The sequence below is a fragment of the Lasioglossum baleicum genome, chromosome 4, assembly GCF_051020765.1.
Source record: "Lasioglossum baleicum chromosome 4, iyLasBale1, whole genome shotgun sequence".
NCBI lineage: Eukaryota > Metazoa > Arthropoda > Insecta > Hymenoptera > Halictidae > Lasioglossum > Lasioglossum baleicum.
This window is the reverse complement of record NC_134932.1, coordinates 18356603-18382435: the sequence shown is the minus strand read 5'-3', so window position 1 is coordinate 18382435 and position 25833 is coordinate 18356603. Positions and strand designations below refer to the sequence as shown.

Here is a 25833-nt window from a genome sequence, read left to right as displayed (position 1 = left end):
TTGAAACTTCCGACGCTATTTTAACGAACCTTCGGCTGTTAGACAGTTCCCGATACATTTTTGTGTTTTCACAAAAGCGACAAATATGCTGGCAAGATGAACGAAACACCCTGTATATCTATGAATAATTAGAGGTAGATTAGAGAGTCGTTTATTCGTTGCTCGTCGACAGCGCTGTAATAATGAATCGCCAAAATGATATTAAAATTCGTCGGAATAATAAGAGCGGACTACTTGCTCGAATTTTTCACCGAATGACTGCAGAATGTCGGAATATCGTGAAATTTTCAGACAATCCAATGGTGAACACGGACTACCCGGTGAAGAAGTACACGACGGTGCAATACACCCAGCCAGCGGCCGCCATTTCGCCGTTATCAAAATCTACCAGGCATCTGCTGGTGCCGGAACCGGATCCACGCTATTATTACACTCACCGGGCCCATCAAGAAACCATCACGATCGACAGAGACAATTTAAAACACGGTAAAAGCCCCTGTTTTCAATTACCCCGGTCGTTCTCACGGTGCATTTAATAGGTGGAGTGCTTCAATATTGATATTTACCTAGGAGGAAAGTCTTTCGCTACCTGCTCGTTCTGCAATGTTACGATTGACAGGCGGATTAATTAACGTTATTATTGAAAGAAAAGAAATGTTTCACTCCGTTGCATTAATCGAGCTCTTACACCCTTCTCGACTGGTCCATTTTGATAATAGTCCGCCATCTTACTGAACGATTCCGATCTACATATGCTCAGTAGACAATCGAAATTCATATAGGTGAATTTTCTCAGTCATTTTTTAGCTTTCACGTTTACAGTTGTATGTATAGTGTTCACATACATTTGACTAAAATTTAATACATTCTATCCTACATCGTGGATCTCATTTTGCGTACAAAATTGCTATGCATGTATACTAAACAATTCATTGCAGTCTGCATATGTGTACAGAATGAAAAAGTCTTTTAATCTCTTCAAGAACTTTTAAATAGATACAAACACGAACAAGATAAAGGACGATCATAATTCTCTAATAATTGCTGACGAATTTCTCGAATAGATCGAAAGAAGCAAAACTCTTGTCACCATAATCTCCCTAAGGGAGTAGACTCGTTTTTCCAGGTCTAGTTTTTCGTCTAGATCGATCTTTTATCTAGCACTTTAGACTACTAAAAAATCCCATCTTTGTATTATCGAAATATGAGGACGCGCATCTCGCACCGTTGCAATTTTGGAAACGAGGCTTAATTAACGCTGCCTTAAGGAAAAACCCTATCCATCGAGTCGTAATCTGTGCTGTGATAATCTGTGACGCTGGCAGCCCGCGAAATTAACGTGGAACACGTTTGATTGAGAGCGTTACCTTCCATAACATCCGGCGCGACGGTTCGTAATTCGTTTGCGATAACATTCTCAGTGTAACGTAATTAATAGCTCGAAATAACGACGAATATCCTGATAACGATCCAGGTATGTGTCAGCACACGTGTATGTGTGTATGTTTGCGCGCATCGCTTTGAATCGTGCACTCTAAATCGGCTTTGCGGTTAATTCTGGATCAGTTCGACGTCGGCGATATCGGATCGATATTGTTCCGGACGCGCAACACCGGCCTCCTTGTCAAAAGAGGAGGACGGCTCGTCGACAACGGTTTATCGTTAACGAAAACGGTTTTGCAGGCGCGGCAGCCGCTTATAGACCAACTCCGGCGACGATCCGCGTGGTCACCGCTTTGCTCGGCGATCTCTGCACCGACGACAAGGATTGCACCATTCCGAACAGCGAGTGCTCCAACGGCGGATGCATCTGTTCCGAGGGATATGCGGAGACCAGCGACAGACAGGAATGCTTCGGTGAGTATTAAAGCAAAAACACGGTACGCGACCATACTAGGCTGACACGGTACATTTTCTACGTTGACATACAATATTCGGACACATTTATGGCTTATAAAAATTTTCCAAAAATGCTGGAGTATTAAGTTCCACAACATTTAGTACGATTTTCATTCATTTTGAATCTACAATTGCTATTGCCAATGAAAACAGGATTTTATTTGGTCCCACTTTCTTAAAATTTGTCTACATAATTTGAAAATTGCATCCACCGGGAAAAATAAAAACCCCACTGCACGATATCGCATTCGGTACTGAGCAACTTCCATCTGAAACATTTTTGCGTACAATCAATATTTTTGGAGATATTCGTCTGTAACTCTTTATAATGTTCACCCTGTATTTCTGAAGGTACATCTCGTAGACCCATTAATCCTTCTGTTATATTTAATATATAATAAATATTCGTTTAATTCAATCTTTACAAATCTAGATCCGAAATGACGATTCTGTTACTCTGACAACTTTATTTGCTATTCACGACTACAAAATATTCACAAATATTCACAAACGAGTGAAGTTAATTAACTATTATTAATTAACCATTAACTATTTAATTAACCATGAACTATTTAAATGGACGTTCTGTATTACCTTTCGCGGAACACGCAGTCTTTTCACGAAAGCCAGAAAATTGTTACCTTACAAATCAAGCCGTTGGAACGGTCATAAAAAGATAGACTGAATAATAAATAATATCTTCGTATCTCGCGTTAATAGTTACCAACGCCTATCTAATTCCCGCTGTATCAGTCCTGTGAACGCTATAAGTGAAAAAGGGATTCTTTATCGTCGTTAGAGTTGTTACTCGGACGGCCCTTACAGTTAAGATTAAGAAATTGCTTCCTGGAACATTCGATGTTCCCCGATCCGTCCGAGGAGTAAACGCAGTAGGCGAATCTAATTAACCTGTTTCCAGCTACTTACGTGCCGGTCACACCGACCGAAGAATTTCGTGCCTGCCTGTCGTATCCGTGTCACGCGACATCGACCTGCATCGATCTGCCGAGTGCAACGTTCGTCTGTATCTGCCGGCCGAATTACACCGGACTATTATGCGACGAGGAGATCAACAAAAGGGATTACGAAATTCCGTCGTTCGACGGCAAGAGCTACGTAAGGATGAGCCGGCTGAAAGCTTACCACAAGTTTAGCGTCGAGGTGGAGTTCAAGACGTACGCCGACAATGGGATTATACTTTACAACCAACAGAAGAGCGACGGAACCGGGGATTTCGTGTCGTTGGCCATCGTCGACGGGTACGTACTTGTTAGCGACCATGCTGACCCCCAAAGACGCAGAACTGTCGTGCTAGACTCTACACGTGACCCCGAATACTTAGACCGCGGATTTACCAGCAATCTTGTAGCCTCTCTCGAGACTTGTCTGCCAAGGAATCCCATTTGTCACCGCCAAAAAGTATATTGGATTGGCAAGAAAGTAATTCCGATATTTTAAGGTGAAATAGAGCCGAATTATTATTTATTCAAGCAATGAACTTTAACGAATACGATATTTTCCCTTTTGTTCGATGATCTTCTGTCAAAAAGAATTCATAAGAAAATATTTTATTGATTAAAGTAAACTTGAATAAAGAAATTCGGTTTTATTTCACCTTAAAAAATACCGAAATTACTTTCTTGCCAACCTAATATTTTAACGCGTGCATGCATGGCACACTGGAACACTCCTCCGAAATTTGATCTTGATCTTACTTTGATCAAAAGTGTGTGCCTTCATCAAATTGATCTTTTTACTATGTACATTAGGGTGACTCTAATTTTCAACTTTTGAATTTCTTTTACGGCAACCTCCAGGATTGTTCCAAATAATTGGAAAAAAATCTGTACAAAGTTTGAGCTCGATCGGATAACGGGGAAAACCTTCCCCAAGGCTCTGCTCTCATAAAATCATTTTTCTCGAATATCTTCTACACTATTTACCGCGTTGAGTACCGCCGCGCTCCGGGCGAGTTAAAGCAATACAACAACGCGTTACTCGGCCGTACAATGTTTATTGATAAAAGATAATTGGACCACACTTGCATTTTCAAATTTCAGAAGAAGTTTTTGGTGACATCGGTGATTGCAAGGAAAAACGTTGCATGTCACAATTTCAAAAAATTTGAGTTTATGCATTCATTGACCCTTAGTAGTATAGCATTGACGTATTTACCAGAAGAAAGTCATGAAAACAAATTCGAAAGGGTCGAACAAATAATACAATTTAACCGATGTCCCATGTCCTATGTCGAAGTGATCGAAACTTTAAACGGCTATATCTCAAAAGTGAAAGTGTGTGACATACGGCGTTCTTCCTAATAACCACAGATACATATTGTTTGAAAAGTGGCCAAAAATTTAGATAGACATAGAGAAAATTTATATAAAATAATGTGAAATAGTTATATTTCTAGAGTTCCGTAAACCTAGTGTTAATTATTTGGAACAGCCCTGGAGGCTGCCGTAAAAGAAATTTTGACAAAAAACTTTGAGAAGAGTAAATGAGTGCCACCCTAGTGAATAGAGCAAAATAAGAAACTATGTTGATGAGGTAGGAAAAGGTAATTATTGTGATAGCCGTGCCATGGATCAACAGTCTCGGTATAATTTCGTTTGACGTCAACATCAAAGCGGTACATACCGTAGGGTCAACGTCCTCGAAAGCTTCATGGCTCCTGTAGTAAATATCTCCGCGTAACTTCTCTTGCAGGCACGTGCAGTTTCGATACAATTTGGGAAACGGTCCGGTCATTCTAACTTCTCCTGAGAGGGTCACTATGAAAACGTTCCACCATGTGGCAGCTAAGAGGTACCACAAGGACGGTGTTCTGATTTTCAATGACGGCGAGGACGTTGCCGGTCAGAGCCAGGGAGTGCTGAAGTCGCTGGACTTGAACCAGAACACGTACATCGGGAACATGCCCACAAACTACTCCAAGTAAGGATCTTTTCTGCAAGCTGTCCACAAACATCAGGACACTGACTCAGCGCGTCACAACAAACGCAAACAACACAAATAAATTCGTACAAACACGGACATGGAAGATGAAAACACAAAGTGGATACTACCACCTGTTTTCCAAGGAGCTTCGTAATGAAAACTTTTACATTCATCACATCATATTAAACGTACACTGCAGAACCGATTCAATAAAATTTTGTATACCTCGGAAAATAAGAGAATTATTACTTCAGACTTTCAGAGAGATTCGTTAGATCATATTAAAATAAATTTTCATGATAAATTATGTAAGGACGAACTTCATATAAAACTTTTATTCGAACGAAGTTTATACTACGGACTGCATTAAAATGAATTATAAATGAATTATATTTGTGTTAAAACTTTTATAACGAGGCATATTCCCAATCATTTTTCAAATACCTTTTATCCAGATAAAAATTAATACAATCATCTGTTTGCAGAAATAATGATTGTGCAAATGGTTAAAGTTAGTAAATCCTGCACGATTTCATACAGTCATGTTAAAAATGACTCGGCAAAGTGCTAAACTGTAAATAAAATTTTTATATTGCACATAGATCCATCTTTCACACGGACAAGAATTAGTTATATTACTTTACCGCAATATTCCTAAAGAAAACATGATTGAAGTGTAACTGCTACGTAATTCAAACTAGACTGTATATAACAATCTTCTAAATTCTATAAATCTTGAAACCTTCCAGAGTGTACGAGAACATCGGCACAAATCACGGTTTCCTCGGTTGCATCCACAAGCTGAAGATCAACAGAATCTTCGTGGATCTACACGCGGGTCGCGACAAGGACATCCTGGAGACGTATCGCGTGAAAGAGTGCGGCGAAAACGCGTGCGCAAATCTGCCATGCCAAAACGGCGCAACCTGTCAGCCGATTTTCGAGGAGGACCTTTGCGATGGTCGTGAATGCAGAAGGATCGAGAAACGTGGAAAGAACAATAAGGGCAAGAACAGCGTGAACATAGTCCGCTGCAAAGGATCGCATTGCACGACAATCGATCAGCGAAGATCGAAGAAGAATGTGAACAGGCGTTGCACGACGTCCAAGTGCGATTACGATTACGAGATCGATTACGAGAATAATTACGAGAATAATTATGAGCATGGGAATTATGCTGTGGAGAAGTACGACCCTTCGGGTTACAGGTGCATATGTCCGCCGCAGTTCACTGGCCGAAATTGCGAGGAATCGCTAGATCCTTGCATCGGCGAACCTTGCCAACATGGCGCCACATGCGACATTCTTCCTCAAGGTGGATACGTCTGCAAGTGCACACCTGGACGAACTGGGGAGCACTGCGAAATTCGTAAGTATTAGATGATCGCACAAGTTCGTCCCCGATTTTCATAGATGTCAAAAAGAAAATTATATACTCACCATTCTTTTCTAATTGTAGAAAAAAATGGCAACTATATAATTGATTAATAAAGCTGTATTCTTTCAAATGTAACCATTGAATTTTATTTTCAAATCGGGCACGAACTTATGCAATCATCTAGTAGAAGTGCAAAACTGTTTGACTAAAACGCAGGCCAAGTGTGGCACTAGTTGCTTCAAAAATTTGAAGTGGATAGCCTCAGTAGATTCTGAGAAAAACAGATGGCCGCTTCCTTAACACTAAACCTACCGACCATCAAAAGTGACTGATGTGTACAGTGTCATAAAAAGAACAAGATTAAATTTATTTATATATTTTGTGCGATTTTTTTACTATAATATATACTGGAGTTCAAAAAATATATTTATTAATTTCAATAATTGTGTCGATTAAGAAGTCCAAAATGGGTCATTTGACCCCTCGTGGTAGGTTTAGTGTTAATCGAGTATCCCACGCAGCTCGTTAACGTAAGGATCCTGAAATTGATTACAGTGGACGCGGAGCTGACAGAACTGTTAATACCCGAAATGTCTGGAGACGGTTTCCTGGAGCTGCCGTGCCTGGACGGTGTAGCGAAAGCGTTCTCCATCGAGCTGTGGTTCCTCACGCACGCCCCGGACGGTTTGCTGCTTTACAATGGCCAACTGAACAACGGCCGGGGTGATTTCATTAGTCTGAATCTGATCCATGGGAAATTGGAGTTCAGATTCAATCTTGGCAGCGGCATCGCCAATATCACCTCACCGGACACTGTTACCCTCGACACCTGGCATTGCGTTCGAATCAGCAGACTCGGCAGAGAGGGTGTTCTCCAATTGGATGATGGCACAGTCGCCAGAGGACTGTCAGGGAGTCCTTTGACAGAGCTGAATTTGGAAATGCCGCTTTACGTCGGCGGCGTCAAGTACGTTCGAAAATGAATCACACGCTCTTAGACCTGGCCGGCCACTCCAATAGATTACGCTTTGAACGGTCACGAGGGATGTTACTCGACCCTCTGCGCGATGTTCGAGACGAGAACTGTTGGACGACTGCAAAACTTCCTGCCAGATTTTATAATAAAATACGGAACACTGACGTACACGCACACTAGCCAGAGTTTCTCATGCAAATAACAAATATTAGAAAAAAATGAAAGAGGAAAAAGTAATTTTTCACAAGCAACGTAATTTGTATATTTAAAAAAATTTAATTTAATTTTTTAAATGGAATCCTATGTATTTTTTTATATCACATGAAAGTGTACGTCGAAACAAATTCATTCGTGAACGACACAATGAACTTCAAGGTCATAAAAGGTCAGAAATAGAAGACACGTTTTGAACATTCTGCTGAATTCCTTTTTCGTAAGAACTGCCTGGTTTTTCTTAGAAACTGATCCTTTGCAATCATCCAGTATATTCTGTATACTCTGTAAAATATTATTTGCTTATTGTAATTATAAAATGTAGAAGAGTGAACATAGACGCGTATGCAGACAAATTAAGAATAAAGCTAATGTTGAGCGTATGTTCCATGAAAAATGATTGTGTTACAGACATTGGCGAGAGGTTCATCGGCTAGCAGGTGCCTGGACAGGATTAGACGGCGCAGTGCAAAGGTTGATGGTGAACGGGAAGACGTACCAAAATTTAGCAGTGAACGTTACTCAACACAACACAGAACTGTACGACGGCTTGCCGTGTCGGAGTAACGAGAATCCTTGTCACAATGGTGGAGTGTGTTTACCTCTTCTCAATAGTTATCTGTGCAAGTGTGCTAGCGGCTATAATGGCCTCCACTGTGAATTCTGTAAGTTTATCGTCTACTCGTAACACCTCTTTCCTCCTTTGGCAATCAATGTATGAAATAAAAAATATTGGGTTGGCAAGAATTTTCGCATTTATTCTTTTTGGCAAAAGATCATCGAACAAAATGGAAAATATCTTATTCATTAAAGTTTATTGCTTGACGAAAAATTACTTTCTTACTAACCCAATATGAAATATAATTGTTATGATTATTGATTATTGATTTTCGTTGCAACAATAGTGATAATATCGATTTTTCCAGTCATGGGTTACGACACATCCACCGAGTTGGTCGAGAGGCCTGTCCGCTTCAAGGGCGACAACTTCCTGCAGTTTAAACACCGGAACGGAAGAAGGTAAAGCGATGCAGGCATATTTTCTTATCCGAGATTTCTATCATATATTCCTAGACCACCGCAGCACACCTTTTTGAGGTATTCCGAATTAGGGGCACCGAGTTAGGATGTCCGATAAACATTTAGTAAAACGGTAGAACTAATTAGATCCTTACGAACGAAAGTATCACTAACCTTCTGATTGTGTAACACCAACTAGTACTAACTCGACTAACACTACCCTCGGCGAGTACTTTGAGGAGTCCTACTCCGACTCCGACTACGACTTGGAGGAGGACGTCGACTACGAGTACGACAGTTACGATTACACGGAGTAAGTTTCTAGGAAGAATAGCTGTGGTGTACTCGTTGATGGGGAATAGCGGATTTCCCTTTTATCCCCGTGTATTGTCACGTGCATCGTCCTAGCTGTTTTTAAGTAGACTACGAAACAGATGCTCTTCCAATCTGAGCATTCAAAACTTTCCAAATGATTCTTGCGAAAATCAGTTTCAATCTTTATCAAATTTGTCAAAACATGTATCAAATCAATTTCATATTTTGCAAAAAATCATTTCATACTCCAGTTATGCTATACTCCAAGCTATACTTCAGAGTTCTCCAGTAGTAATCAAAGTAAATAAACAAACAAAAGTCCAAAGTAAATAAATATGTATGTATATATGTAAGTATATAATCAACAAAATAATTTTCATATTTGATTGAATCTGAATCTACTTATCTCTATGATGAATGAATCTTTAGCAGATTATAAAAATTAAAATATTAAATGTTTGACTAGACCGCGGATCTTTATGCAACGTAAAAATTGTCTGCATCAATTGCAACAAATAGAATCTAAATTGAATGTTATTTCATCCCTTAATGATTATAATAGAGGAACAATTCTGAATTTCATCTACTCAATTTTACTATAAATGATTAAAGATCCGCAGTCTACGTTTGACTGTTGTAATAAAATAGACTTCTTTCCTGAATTTGATATTATAGATCAATGATCAGATGCGTAGTCAGTAACTTATTTGCATCTTTAATTTATGCAATTTCTATTCAAATTGTATAAAACCTAGTTAATCAAAATACTAAAAAGATGTGGTCTTATCTTTAACATTTGATCCACAAGGAAATGAAAACTAAGTTCGAAACATTAGAATGTTTTGTCGGATGGACTAAACAGATTTGAAGGGTTGACAGTAAGAAGTATTTTTCACTTAATTTTCTTATAATGCTTGCCTGTATGTGTAACATTCACGTCCCTATGGCACAGTAGATCAGTGTCGAGTGTCTCGACTGAGATTCACCGACTAATATCGAATTACGTTTTAGACGCAGAGGACAGCAATCGAACAAGTTCGAAATGAGACTGAGAACGACGCATCCGGATGGTTTGATCGCCTGGATCGGAAGAGGAAAAGTTGAACACCTTATGCTGTCGTTGCACGGTGGCCAAGTGGTTCTCGTGTACAAGAGCAAGACCGAGGCTATATCTCTGAGAAGCAGGGTTCGTATTCTTATATTGTACTCTTGGAATACAAGTTTTATTCTTGTATTAATGAAATTATCCAAGTTTAACACTAAACCTACCGAGCCTTAAAAGTAACTGGTACATGTTTCCTTATAAAAATGACAAGATTGATTTTATTTAAACTTTGTGCAGCTCCTATTGTAATATGTGCTCCACTAAATATATCTATACAATCTTTTCTTATGAAATTATTTTTATTATATCAATAATCGTAAAATAAAAAATCTGGAACCGGTCATTCTGACCGGTGATGGTAGGTTTAGTGTTGAGGACGATGGCGGCCTAGATTGATCTTTTATCTAGCGCTTTCGACTACTGAAAACCCCGATCTTTGCATTGTCGAGAAATAAAAAACCCACACCCTTGCAATCGTGGAAAAACGGGTGTACCCCCTTAACAGGTGCTAAAATTGAGGGGTGGTGGGCAAAGCGAAAATCTAATGATTGAAGGAGATCAATATAAAAAAATAAAAAAAATCTGGAACCAGTCATTTTGACCGGTGATGATAGGTTTAGTGTTGGGGACGATGGCGGCCTAGATTAATCTTTTATCTAGCGCTTTCGACTACTGAAAACCCCGATCTTTGCATTATCGAGAAATAAAAAACCCGCACCCTTGCAATCGTGGAAAAACGGGTGTACTCCCTTAACAGGTGCTAAAATTGAGGGGTGGTGGGAAAAGCGAAAATCTAATGATTGAAAGAGATCAATATAGAAATCTTGCTGAACCCGATCTACGTTTCAGGAACGAGTGGACGACGGTATGTTCCACCACGTCCGGGCATCTCGGAGACGTCGGGCGATGATGATCCAGATCGACGACTCGGCACCGGTGAAGATGTCGACGGAGGCAACCTTGTTGACAACGAACGGCAAGCTGTTCGTCGGCGGCAAGCCCGGTCACCGTGGCATCAAGGGCTGCGTGTCGGACTTCGTGGTGGACAAACGGCGGCTTCAGCTTGCTAGGCGGAAGATCGAGCACTGTCACGACAACGACGTATGATAACGAACCCCGGAAACGACGATCGTCAACGTGACGTCGCCCCTGGCCACGCTTGTCGACTGGACGGCGTCTTTGTCCTCGACGAGTTAGCACCAGCCTAAAAACATGAACGCAAAGGAAATCCTTTGAGGATGTTCGTTTCTGACAGACCGGGGTGGGGGAGGAATGGGAAACGAAACGAACCACTAGCCTAGGTCCTAGACTCGGAGGATCGGGGAAAGGAAACAAGATGGCGAACGTTGGCGGAACTCGGGGACGATTACGGTGGACACGTGATTCCTGCCAAAGTCGTGCGAAAGGGAACTACCAAGTGAACGATGAATCGTGCCATGGGGGAAGGATATTTATTTTCGTTCGAGGTATAGTGTAGAAGAAGCGGACGAGGCGCCACGTTCGTTCTCGAGAAGGAGGGGACGAAGAGGAGAAACGTATAATAATGGAGCATCGCGTTAAATGCTACGTTCTCATCGAAGGACAATAATATATTTTTAAGGCGACGAGATTAAATATACATATGAGTATATACTATATGTATGTATGTATGAATTTAACGCGTATACGTGTAACGGGGAGGGGGGTCAAAGCGAGAACTGAGAGTCAGCACAAAACGGACAATGGCGGGGGTGGGTGGAACGAACGAAAACGAAAGAAAGATTCGAACGGGGAAAAACTTATCCGGTAATCGTTAGTCGTTACTCTGTAAGTTAATGATATATCGAAGCACCTATAAATGTTTTACGATGCCAAGACTGACTAAAAAGATGAAAAAAAAAACGGAAAAAAAATGGGAGAGTAAAGTAAAAATGGTGGACGCCGCGGGAAACGCAGACGCGGCCGAATGGCGGGGGTGGTACTAAACGGGAAATATTAAAAATGGAAAAAAATACGAAGCGATAAATCGGTGTTATGTTTGAGTGTTTCGGTAGAGAGATTTAACGATCGTGGATTATCAGAATAGAGGAATGTATTTTAAAGGACTTGTTGATTTATGCCAGTAGAGAAAACGAAGTGAATTAAATGAAAAGACCTACACACGACACACACGCGTCTATACGTACACACGCAAATCAATATATACGAGAAACAGACACACCGTACAACGTTGTTTCTAGACAGGCAAGGCTTTTTACAAATGCGCAAAAGAATAGATATATTATAATATAAATATAAATATGAATATAAATATAAATATATATAAATAATGAATATAAATATATATATATATACATACCACTATACAGATTACATTCCATGTAATGGACACCGCGAACGAATTCTACGTAGGGTACACGGAGAATTAAACGGTTTGCGATGCTCTTCCCCGATTCTTTTCGAATGGCGAAGCATCGCAGACCCTCCAGGCCTCAAAGATACTCCATTTCCGTTCGACAATCCGCGAAACATTCATGCTACGTGTACACTGAACCACGATACTGAACCTGAGAGTAAACTCTGTCTGGTATCACTGACACGTTTCAAATATTTCAGTCACACAAATTTTGCAAAATGTACATACGCATTAGCGTACTGATTAAAATTGCACATATCTTAAACAGACGACGATATTTCTTATAACTATTACTAGACTTCGGATCTGTATGCATTTATGAAGAAATTGATTGGGTGAAATATAAAGCAGTAAAAGATTTTAAAAATTCAAGAACGTTGTTATGTTACTTTTAATGTAACAAAGTCGTTAAGGAATGAAATCAATTTTTCTGTTATTCCTGCTTCCCACAATCAATGCAATACATTTTTATTTTGCATAAAGATCCGCAGTCTAATTATTACCTGAAAATTACGTGTTAAATTTACTACAATTTATGTACAGCCATGAATCGATGTTTATAAAACGTTAAAGAGCGCTTCTCCGTTTGAAATGTTTGAAATTTGATCAGTGTGTGCAGACTTTTGCGATTGTCTGCGTCCTCTTACAGATATCAATGCATCCAATGTGCAAATGGAAAGTAATACGTACGGGATCTCAGTTACGCTGAGAGTTCTATCGATATTCGCACCGAGCGCGAACGAACGTGCGAAAATTTGTTTGCAACACGTGTCAGCGACTTGTTGCGAGTGTTAGCCGTGCGATGCTAGTGTACACGTTGCTGAAAACGAATGCTATAATAATATCGGACCGCCTAACGATCGTCACCATAAATTTCTTCTTAATGCAGGGTTCACGGAACACACCGCGATCGATTCAAGCATAAGCAAGCTATAGTTGACGAAATGCGAGCAGCAGCACGCAACAATGGCGGATAATAGCGTCAAATCGTTTCCCCGATAGGATAATCGCGATCTTCATATGTTCTAGCGGGCAAGACGGGTGATATCTGTCGTTTATGTTTGAATGTAATTTCAAGTCAGCATTTTTATCATATTTATTTAACTGGCGATCTTCACATTTAAGCTGAATCGAACTATCTGTATTATTTAGAAGTCTTTGTTTTCTTATTTTTATATAGGTGGTCTTAAGATTTTTATAATGTAATAATCAAATTACGGATGTTTTAATGTAAGATCATTATTTTATAGATTCGCTAAAAGAATTATAAGTACATACAATTTGATTAAACTAGAGATAAATTCGAAATTTCATTATTTATCGTTAGAGTAAGAAACTGTTGAATCTGAATAGGTCAGACACATATTTTATCAGTTAATAAACAATGTAAGAATAATTGTAAAAACGAACTTAAAATGGACTGAATTCAATTATACAGGACCTTAAACGTTATCTTCTAATCTCCAAACAATGATCGGATTACTCATTTTTTATTTAATCAAATGGGAAAGTATTACTGTTTATAATATTATAAATTCCTGAAACAAGAGTAATTACTAACTTTAATATTTATTCAATCCGTTTACCGCACACTTATATTTTTCTTAGTCCCGAAGACTGCTCTTCAACAATTTAGGTCTATAGTTCTAAACCACTCGTTAACAGTTAAATAAGCTTAAAGTATCCATATAATAAATACTCTATTTATTTGGTATTGAATTCACCTTTAATGATAACTTCTAGTCTGTCGTCTCTGTTTTGCGCCAGAGACCGTTAACAATCGTGGGAAACGATTCGATCCTCGGACTGTCGGCAGAAAATATAATTAACCTGCAACGGGCGTGCTTCGATCACCTAAGAACAGATAAATGGCTCGCGAGCGATTAAAAGCACGAAAATAATCGTTCCTACAAAAATTGTTCTGTTCGAAACAATTTTGTCATTAATCGTTGACGAGACATTTCGCCCTGCTCGGGTAACTCGATCACGCTCTATATAATAATCGTTTGCGTGCAATCGGATGATCACTAGGGAGTGTCTGTACGAAAGCATGCATGAAAACGGAAAACAATTGCACAACGTATAACATGGTGATCCATTGTCGGTGGTATAATTGATAAAAGAGATGATCATTCACGAAAAAAATGAGTCAAAAGTTTAGGGTAAGATCTGTGCAAAAGCAAATCATTTTTTAAAATGTCGACTATCGATTATTATATTTTACTGTCTATTAATAATATCTACACGTCAACTTTTATTAACAACGTTTAATAATCATCATTTTAAAATTTAATATGGAAATAATGTTATGAATCTTTGCTTGAGCAACCATCAGTCGCCATTATTTCAGATAAATGCCAATTCTGTTATGAGAAAATCGAATTTGTATTTTCCTTGGTGAACTATATTGAGTTGAGCTACAAATGTGGTTAACAGATCCGTTTTCAAATTTTTGATTTATATTTTTCAAGGATTACCACTCTTCGTCAGTTGCGCCGCAAACAACGTAACACCGTGTACACCTGTAAATAAATCTAACGCGCTAATCTACGAATTAATTGTCGTTTAGTGTATACTCCGCGCGCACACGTGCATACATTGGACCTAAATAACTTGCCAGGACGACCTAATTAATCGTAAATGTTCATCGAATCCGTCGCCACGACGGCCTTCTCACATTCAGTTTCCCGTCACGCGTCAATAAAACGAAGAAGTTGTCTCTGTCAACGTGTTCTTCCCTCTGCTAATCAACCGCGTCGAACGTAGCGTTGAACCAGAAGCCTAAGTTCATTGTAAAATTAACACTTTTGCTGCCATATCAGTCTCCAGAAAAAAATATTGGTTTTTTACATTGAAATAAATCACAAAAACCGAACGAACTTATTTGCCAACCCAATACTTCATATCAGAATACTCCAATTAAGTAAAATTGATATATCAATGAAAAACTGTATGATATATTACTGAATTAAGGAAATGAAAATTGCATAAGGCAGTGATAAGCAACACACGTCCTACAGGTTGCCAACTATTCATAATAATTAGACTTCGGATCTTTATGTATTTATGGCTTATGGAAATTTTCAAAGAATGCTAGAATATAAAATTCGAGAGGATTAAGTACTATTTTTATTTGCTTTGGATCTACAAAGAGTGTTCCCATTAAAAGTAGGATTTTATTTCATTGCACAATCTTAAAATTTGTCTATAAAAATTGGAAAATTGCATAAACATCCGCAGTCTAATAATAATATAAAAATAAAGTATTTCGTTTTATTGACAGGTTTTCAATGTTTGCCTTGATGATACCTAACCCAGACAATCTTTGATAGTGTTCATTTCACTGCCAGAGGCGTACTAAGTTACTAAGCGTACTTGTAATCTTTCTCTGTTAAAATGACACAACTATTAGGCGGATAAATTCCCTAGTGGACTTCTTTCTAAATATTAATTTTTATTGTCAGACCAGATTGTCTGTGCAATATACAACGTGATTGACATGGCAGGCAAAGTGTTAATTATCGAGTTCACTGTCGAGGATCGCGATTTCACGTTCGTCGAACCTTTCCGGCTCAGTCACCGAATCATTTACTCTGTAAAAATAAACTAAACTAAATAAATAAATGTTTCGTAGACGTAAGAGATCGGCGATGAAGTAAGTACAGTAAGGCATGGATTAGTGCAATGAGGTCGGGCCATCGGTAACCGGGGAGTGTATTGTCGTCATTATATTGAGACTGATAATATAGAGAAATCCACGAGATTTAGAGATCCAAAAGAAAGAGACAAAGAGAGGCAGTGTTGTCACTAATCCGGGGCGAAGTCGTTGCACTAATCCGAACTGAGAACTAATCCGGAGCTTACTGTAATTCTAAGATCATTTTGAGCGCACTCCTGCATAATTAGAGTTTAAGTGCGGACACGATACATATCCTCGACACGCATGATCTTTTATACTATAAAAGTCGATTTGTTGTTAATACCTTCGCAGCCGCTGATTTTTGTAACTCATTCGAATTGGAAGCTGTGTCAAATAACTCGAAAGCCGATTACCAAGAGCTAAGGCGAAGATAATTCGATCAATTTTTTAAAATATCTTTTTCGTAACTGCCTGTTCGTTTTTAACGTTTATAAAAATTTTACTATTACCAATATAATCACGAATATGTTATATTTGTACACGATAAGAACGATTAAAGATAAGAAGAAACTCAAGGTTTATTTACAAGATGACTGATGTACTAAATTATAGTTGTTTTATCTCTTCATCCACTATTAAATATTACAACAATGTTATTCGATCGAGTCAGCGATGACGTCCGTCTTCCTTTCTTAAATATATCGCTCCGAGACACCGTAGTATTAACATTAATTTATTAAACGCTGAATCATCGTTGAACTTATAATTAGTAATCGTTTTTCAATGTGAACATTCTACCGCTATTCGATTATTATTTAACACGTTCGCTAGGCACCATTTGTTTCGCAGTTTATCTTCATCGTTATTAAGTACAGGGTGTATAAAAATTAATGGTCATCCGTGCTAGTGAATCTACACGTTTGGAACCGTGAACACATTTGCAAAAGAAACTTGCCGCAAAAGAAATTGTTAAGTTTCCTTTACTTCAACACTTCTCGCTGTTTCTTAAAAACGTAATTTTTTGACTTCTGTCACCTTTGTCGCAAGGATGCGATATGTTGCATACAAATAACCATTTGTATTCGAGATATAAACTGTTAAAGTTCCGCAAAAATTGATACTACCACAGTCCACCTGACCGTGTCGATGTCGATGAGACAGAACATAATCGTGCGCGTGCCACGAGACAAACGTAATTTAAAGGGAAAATTAAAAGTAAATTAAAAGTTGCAAAATATGAAAGGAAACCTTATATTCATTGTTATAAAAATATTAATCCTGCATTATGAAATACTACATAATATAAAGTATAGGGAGCTTCCCACTACTATACATTATAACGATGAAGTCTAAGAGTGGGGGAAGAACCTAAGCGGGGAAGGTGCCTCGAATAGCTCCGGAGCTACTCGTTGGAACTGCCTGGTCTATACTTACAACTCGACACAATACAATTTCGCAAAAACTTTTACAGCCTATACTTCAATAACCATTTGTTTTCGACCTATGATTCCTTTCAATCTTCTTTTGTTCTCGATGAGTTGGTGATGATGTAAAAAAGAAACTTTAAAAACAATTTCTTTTGTTGTAAACAATTCTGCGGAAAGTTTCTTTTGAAAATGTCCGCCGATCCGGAGGTGTAGATTCACCCCTAGAACGGACGACAGTGAAAAATCACACATTCTTTAAATTCTTCAGACTCGAAATAAATGGATATAATGTTACAAATGATTTATTTTATCTCGAGATATGTTATGCGAAATAAAAACTTTCTATCTGATTTGCAACAAACTGGAATGAAATAGAAGTTTATTTTCTTTCTTAATATGTTTAATAGGTTGAAAATTGTATAACTGAATTTTTTAATTCTCCTAATATTTTACTGTTTTAAAACTAGTTTATTGTTTTAAATTACACCTACTCATTTTTATCATAAATGCGTAAAATCCGCTGTCTAGTTATGACACATGTTTCGAGAGTTAAACATTGATTAAAACGTTGTAACAGTTTCTTTGAAGTAATGTAATTCTGTAACCATCTGTGTTAGAAACGACCCGGTCTGACTGTGTTAAAAAATTAATTTAACTGGTTTTATGTAATCTAGGAGATCGTGAACGTCGCATATGTGTGACGGTGGTAGCGAACGTGTTAATTATTTTCCATTGACTGTCGAGAGGTTAATTGATTCTCGTTTTGGTACATTTTCATTCGAGTACAAGAACGCTGAAGGGTATGGCTTCTGAAGGGAGAAAATAATACGTCAGCGACAGCGAATGTGTTAGTTGGCGTATATTTAAGAGAATTTCAGTATGGAAACGTTCGACCGAGTCGTTCGCATGATTTCCATGATCGAAACTTCGCCATTACCACGAAGAGTCATGCAAGCGTTTTCGAGTTCGGACCCGGACACACTGTAAGCATCGTTTTATTGCGTTCGTTCGATTCGAAGGGCACGCCTGCACGAACGTTTTTGATAAATCGTTTTTTATTGTAACCGAAACGGATCATATCTTCGTCATATCTATCGATTTATTGCGCTCGACGGAGCCCTCGAGGAAGCTCGAGAGAATCGTTCGTCCTCGGACGACCATAGTCACGACTGTGTAACGTTGCGTAAAAGTGTTCCTCATTTGGTAAACGGTGGGAGAGCAAATCCGAAAGAATGATCGCGAGCAATATCGTTCACATATCCTAACTTTCAAGTTGCGACCTTTTTTCTATCCTCTAATGGAATCTTATTGTTCAACATATCGAGACGAACTTACGGCCAGTAACTTCGGGAACGAGAGGCGAAAACGATTCCGCGAAATTTGCGAAACAGGTGCGGGTACCATCGGCAAGCCTAACAGAAGCGTTGCTTCGATCGATCGTTATGCTTTATGCGAAATTGTGTTCCAAGTTTTAACCACGCTGCGAACGCGTACGAAAAGTGCCGTTTTTATTATATTAGATGATTGCATAAATTCGTGCCCGATTTTCATGCATGTCGCGAACTATACCGCACAGCGGATTGTAAAAAAAATAATTATACAGTATAGTATATATATATTCTTTTCTAATTGTAGAAAAGAATGGTCACTATACATATGATTGATTAAGAAAGCTGTATTCTTTAAAATTTAACCATTGAATTTTCCAATCAACTGATACATGCTGTAGGCTGTTTCGCGAAAATATACATTTCATAGATTGTAGCGATCAAATAAAAAATTTCAACAAAATTTCTCCATTGACTTATGCTCGAATAATTCGTGATGAAATTTTTGCTTCTCACTGATGTGTACTACTGAAGATTTCAAAAATGACTCACCAAAATGTTGTTAAGTTAGAGTGTAACTTTTTAAAACAACTTTGGGTTCAATGTAATTTATGTACAAGTGTTTCTGTTTTTATTGCAATGTTAATAATTCATTTCCGTTTCCTCTCTTTGTTCTTTAACAGGAGAAGCAAAGTTATTTATGAAACTACCTACTACAATTTCTCTCATGTTAGCAAAATGATAAATATTTATTCAATTACTTTACTAATAGCCTGTGCATATTCGTTTATGCACCAGTGTGCTTCCAATTAAAATTTACCCTACAAGAATATTGTAAGTAATGTTGAAAAACCGTTGTTAATTTTGTCTGGCATCTCTTTTGCATTCCCGATCGAAAAGTAACGATGTTTATACATTATACATCATGCTTCTTGCATGAACGACCATCGGTGTAACGTTAGCGTACCCGCACCGATAAGTACCTATATTATCCTACAAGTGAAATGTACCACGTGTATTCGACGGAACGGTATAGAATAATGAATAAACCAATAAAGACGTTATCCTGCTTGCTTAAGAATGTAAAAGCAGCTATTGAAACTCCAATGTAATGTCCAAATGGACGACTGCAGTCGAAGTGGAATTAATGGCTGATTAAGGTCGTTGATCCTCCAGCATAGCAATAAGTAACATAGATCTATCGTATGTGGTTCCACTTCACTGCACACGAAATTCCGTATTCCATAATATTCTCGTGAAAATCAATCTTCATATAAAGAAAATCACACTCGACGAATAGCATTCTTTAATCATTAATTGCAATTGAAATTTAAATATATAGTGACATCTAATAAATAGACTGTCAATTTTTTTTATGCAAAATGAAAATTGACCAACTCTATTGTAAGAGACAGGAGTTTAATGAAAACACATTTTTTCTTCTAATAGTTTTAAGTCGATAATTAATGTGAAAATATCATTTTTCTAACGTCCTCACAGTTTTATATTTAAGCACACCACATTTTTGCTATAACTGCATAAAAATCTGAAGTCTACTAATAAACAATGGAGTATACATTTAACCCAGATTTAGTGCTCTTCGTTAACCCCTTAACTAGGGGACGAATTTCTCTAATTCATTCGATATTTTTGTTGCTTTATAGGGTCTTTAATGTATTATTAATATGCTGCGGATCTTTATGCAAAATAGAATGTTTATACATCAATTGCAAGCTACAGGGGAGCTAAGTAAAAATTTATATTCCGCAATAATTTTTATATGTTAAAAATAGTACATCGGCACTGTTAAACTCTTTTAGTCTTTTTACTGTTTTGAATTACACCTACTCATTTTTGTCGTGAATGCATAAAATCCGCAGCCTATTAATAATAAATCAGAAACGTCAATCCTCCTGGCTTAAGGGGTTAATAGTACTAATTTAATATTGAACGAATCACTGGAAAAAGTTGTTTGGTGTGCAGTAAGCGGAAGTGGAGGCCCGCGATAGAACAAGTGACCTTAACCGGTTAATTCCGTTACGGCTACGGTTCACCTAAACTCTAAACGATGATACTATATTGGTAAAATAAGGAAACGAGCGACGATCCAATTCCATGCCTGATAATTACTGCCAACCTAGATAACTGTTCTACCGGTTCTAAGACGATTGTTCTGCCGGGGTGAAGCTCGACGATCTAACAAAAAATAAAATTGGTCGCTTTCCAGCGACGAGACCGCATGCTCGATCAGAGGAAACGAATCGCTGAGACTTCCGTTAAGACGACACTTTCCGTGTCATTGTTTGTCACCAGAGCGATCATCTGAATTAGTTTTTTTACTTTGATACCGTCTTTACTGCGACCACTCGCCGTTCACTGACCTAAAGTATTTGTGAGCTACAATGTATAACTATAAAGTACGCGTTGTAAAGTGACTGTATATACAAATATAAATTATGCGATTATCTTGAGTCTTGCGTTTCCTTCAGCAATCCCTGTTTCACTAATAGAGTAAACTCCCATTCTAAGTCCGACGGAGGAGACCGGTTCTAAGTCAGATCGTGTACCCCTTCCACTGAGGGGCATACTCCGCGAGGGGCATACTCCGCGAGGGGCCAAGAAGCTCAAGCTGCCTCGATCGCCGAGTAGTACAAACCACGTAATCCAATACCGGGTCGGATATATCGGTGTTAACCACTACTAATCCAATTACAAAACTTCTTTATTTTTCATTATTTTTTTATGGGACTTTGACCAACATACTCGTGGCACTTTTCTAATGAGAATTGGTACCAAATATGATATAATTCCGATGATATTTATAAAATAAAAACTGTCTGCATCGATTGCAAGAAATAGAAACTTAATTAAATGTTATTTCTTCTCGTAATGATTTTAATAGGGGAGGAATTATATATTGATATTTTTAATTTTTCAACAATTTTGAAATTCATATACTCAATTTACTATAAAGTCCTGTAATAAACGATGAAAGTTTCGGACGTAAAGAAGAATAGCGTATGGAAAAGCCTTTGAACCGTGTCGGTACTCTGCGACTCTCCGCGACTCTTTCTTTTGTCTCTCAGCGACGCTGTCCTTCTTCGCATCCAAAACTCTCATCGTTCATTACACAAGTAAATATCATCGGAATTATATCGTATTTGATATAATTTTTGTTGGCGAAAGTCCCATAGAAAAATAATGAAAAATAAATAAGTTTTGCTATTGGATTATTTATGTTTACACTTCTCGGCGACCGAGGCCTCTCTTAGTATCCGATCCTGATCTATGTCACAACACAGAACCGAGAATTGACTTAGACTTGGGACTTTACTGTAACTTTAAAAGTGGGATACTCACTCTTTTCGGAGCAATATCTTTATTTTCCTACAAATACAAGTTTGTTGTCGTATATGTATTTATATGCATTTGTCTTAACAATACCTTCATAAATATGTGAATATAACATGTACATGCTGATTTGTTCAAATATACATAATATAGTACTATCCGATGCCCGGGATTCAAGCACGGAAGGCTCTCCGCATTAAGAAAACGATAAACGTGTACGGTAGCAGTAGAAAAGAAAGAAATCGTGTCATCGAAACAAAACCGTAATGAAGCTAGCGAATCGATCGTTATTCATACGTTATTCATATTCGTAATGTTGTATTCGTCGAATTCGTTCGAATTTCCACTGTCTAATTAAAATGACAATGAAGAGAGGTCAACAAAAAATAAATTTATAATATCGCTTTGATAACACAATAATATTGCAACTGAAGTGAATAAAGCATGCATCTTCTTCTAATTAGTTCATCTGCTCGGCGATGATGAAAAGATGTTTAATGCATGTACAGTATCATTAGAAAATTGCGTTGCGACGAGCAATTAATTTATTCGACTCGTTACCGTCGGTGCAATGATGTGATAAATATATATATGACTTCAATTCCCTTACGTCTAGTTACTGCAATCATTTCACTACGCTACAGTGTATGTACAAATCTTACTAGCGCTATCTAAACAATACCGATTATGTCGTTTACATTGACACAGAAATTTCTTTTCTATCTAACACGTAAATCCATCCACCTCTAAAGTGTCTTTAAGATAAAAGGCGAATACTTCCGTTCGATTTCGGACAGAAAGTTCAAGCTCGACAATAGAAACTCACATTTTCGTTTTGACGTTATGACACTTTTGCTAATTGTGCGTTAGGTAGCCCCGCAATCACCATACACGCACATACACACACACACACTCTCTCCCTCTCTCTCTCTCTTTCTCTCACAATTATAAAATAATGTTAACTAATTCTCATTGTGATGAATGAATGATTCAAAGTGTACAGATAATACGATGATTTTCAATCGAGATTACGAGAGTCGAAATTAATATAATACATTAAAATATAAAACAATAACAAACCGTAATAATTGATCTGACGACGATACGATGACAATGAAAAATATACAAATGTCTGAGTACGTTGAATTTCCTAAAAGAACGCTATAACCACGTAAATTAAATACATAACGCTGGTACCAATTCGCAAGAGTGTTGTACAGAACTGATTCAATCGGATTCTGTAACTATAAACGATACATACAAGATTAATATTACTGTAATATAATATACAGGGTATCCTATATCAACAATATATATTATATATATATATTAATATTTAAATTTTTTATATACATTAATCGTAGATATTATAGCAAATTACAATAATATTAATGCGAAGAAACTGTAAAAGAATATTATTCTCACAACTTCCCCATTGTTGACATACCTGTGTATATTATATTAAACAAGAAAGATGTTGGATGTGTAGCTATGCTATTTTTCCAAATTTTCGCTAAATTATTGATTAAAAATAACTCTAGTTATTCTACGTGATATAACGCAGACTAACGCCATAATAGTTACGTTATATACTTTCACTTGTGTTACGTGTTATTGTACAATAGCTCGTTAACAGATTTTTATACACGATGCTCACGCGCGCGAAAACTTTCACGCGTGGATCGTAATATGTGATCAGTAAATAGATTAATATTTGTTTATAAGTTAGAGTATATATTGCTTCTTTATGAAAAAACGCATGGACGGCAAAAATCTTGTGTATATCGGCTCACGCATAAATAAAAAGTTCGTGAACAATTTAATACAATAATGCATTCAATTTCGTTTTAATATTTGGATCAAATTATTTCAGCAAGATATAATGATATTTTATCCAACAAAAGAATATAACTCTGTCATATTGCTAATATGTATATGCCACATTTACATTTTCAAAAAGGGTTCAGCTGGACTGGAAATACAACTAAAATGTTGCTTTATAGCCAATTCAAGTTTCGTGTAATCAGATTCGATACATTAACACTCATAAATGCATAAAACTCGCAATCTAGTGATCGATATATTATATTAAATATTTTTGAGACTCTTTGACTATGTTTAAAAGTGAATTATTTAATAACACAGCTTTTTAAAGCTACGAAATGAAAATCATAAATAGGACCTAACGCGAACGTTCATTATCTATAGTGACAGTAGATAACAACAGCAGAGATAGTCTTATTACAATATCGTAGTAACAATAGTAGCGATAGCAACAATAATAATGATAATAGTGGTAATCTACTTACATGCAATTTAATAACTATTTATATGGTGCAAATAAAATGTATCTGCCTAATTCTAATACACGAAATTGCATAATTATTATACAATACCTTTTAGGAACTTGAAATTCTATGTATAATATAGCTTCTTTAGAAACGTCTGCTATCAATCGGGTTAAAAAGTAATCAAACGTTGAATTCGGTTCAGTGCTTTTGTTACGGAAAGTATTAGTTGAAATTTCAAATGAAATAATCGACAGTAATCAAATTCTTTTAAAATAGCAAAGCAATGACAGGGGTGGTATTTTTTACGTCACTTCGACTTTGTTCGTTTGATTGCTGATCACACAATTAAATTAACTCGAGATTGTATCACTTGTTGTCGCGTTGGTACGCTATGTACGTTGTTCTTGTAAAATCTACGGTAATACAGAATAAAATGTGGTTCTGACAGCTTACAATTAGTGTGAAGATGCACAATAGAATTAATTGGAATATCGATACTATAGAAATTACTGTTGATAATATACTGTCAATAGACCTGTCTGATAATATTTTGTACACAAGTATAAATAGTGTAAAAACTATTGAAATAATACACTAACTCTACGTATATTGCAGTTGATGGGCGATATTCCTGTACGAGAAAATATTTACAGTTGGTAATCTTTAAAATTTTAGTGGCTAACGTTAAATAGTTCTGTTCACTTTGTACAATATATTTTACACTTGACAGTGTCACAGCACTCACCCATAAACCTGATTGAATAAAGGCGTAAGACATAAGTATTGCTCCTGTGTTTCCAGCGAAGAGAGTAAGGGCCCGTTCAAACACAGCGGAAACCGCGCGTTTTCGACCGCGCGATGTTTGTTTTTGATTGTTCGACCGCGCGGACAAGTGTGAACGAATACGTAGACGCTAATGTAAATAAGGTCCGCGCGGTTTAAATCGAGCGGTCGAAAACGCGCGGATTCCGCCGTGTCTGAACGGGCCCTTAAGAATATCCTCTGTTTAAAGTTACAAGAAATGTCTACTATTACCCACCAACTACGTTTACATGACATACTTTTAGTATTATTTTATAATATCCAATATAATCCACGAAACTCTCTACGGGTCCTGCTACGCTATATTTACTTCTTGATTCTGTAAAATCTAATCGCGTTTGTTTATCATCGTTGTCACGTTACATGGTAAATTGCAATAACACATTTTTATAAAATACAATTACAGATCCATTTGCTAAATATACGTTACCAAACGCATACTCTATATGCATAATTTGATAGCTCGACAAAATAGAGACGGAATACGTTGTGTTACAAAGGCACGAGTAGGTCTTGCTGTATGTAATAGATCCAACGATCTTTCAGATCGTAAGCGTAAACTCTTGTCATAGAATCTCGCTGTGAATTGTGATACCGTTACAAGAAATTCTTCACTCGTCGCAATCTCGGTAAAAGTGCAATGTGTACTCTGAATAATCGACGCCGTGTTTATTTTTACAAATATTCTGGAAAAAGACATATTTGTTGACTGTCAGTATTTCAATCGTTA

The 25833-nt window shown here is 37.3% G+C and overlaps 2 protein-coding genes across 11 annotated transcripts in view; one reads left to right on the top strand and one right to left on the bottom strand.

Annotated features, from left to right (window-relative positions):
- Positions 1–21110, top strand: part of LOC143207819 (agrin-like) — a 580688-nt gene extending 559578 nt beyond the window's left edge. For 5 of the 6 annotated variants that reach the window (XM_076421623.1, XM_076421620.1, XM_076421622.1 and 2 more), the window contains 11 exons: positions 292–486; positions 1684–1857; positions 2819–3158; positions 4612–4839; positions 5592–6211; positions 6776–7187; positions 7821–8074; positions 8336–8429; positions 8629–8742; positions 9756–9930; positions 10699–21110. In XM_076421623.1, coding sequence (XP_076277738.1) covers positions 292–486; positions 1684–1857; positions 2819–3158; positions 4612–4839; positions 5592–6211; positions 6776–7187; positions 7821–8074; positions 8336–8429; positions 8629–8742; positions 9756–9930; positions 10699–10956 — 2864 coding nt within the window. In that variant the 3' untranslated portion in view covers positions 10957–21110. The remainder of the gene's footprint in view (positions 1–291; positions 487–1683; positions 1858–2818; positions 3159–4611; positions 4840–5591; positions 6212–6775; positions 7188–7820; positions 8075–8335; positions 8430–8628; positions 8743–9755; positions 9931–10698) is intronic. The other variant, XM_076421621.1, reaches the window with a different exon arrangement.
- LOC143207821 (myelin regulatory factor homolog 1) overlaps positions 11491–25833 on the bottom strand; it is an 88460-nt gene continuing 74117 nt past the window's right edge. For all 5 annotated transcript variants that reach the window (XM_076421630.1, XM_076421627.1, XM_076421626.1 and 2 more), the window contains exon 18: positions 11491–25789. In XM_076421630.1, the coding sequence (XP_076277745.1) occupies positions 25715–25789 (75 nt within the window). In that variant the 3' untranslated portion in view covers positions 11491–25714. The remainder of the gene's footprint in view (positions 25790–25833) is intronic.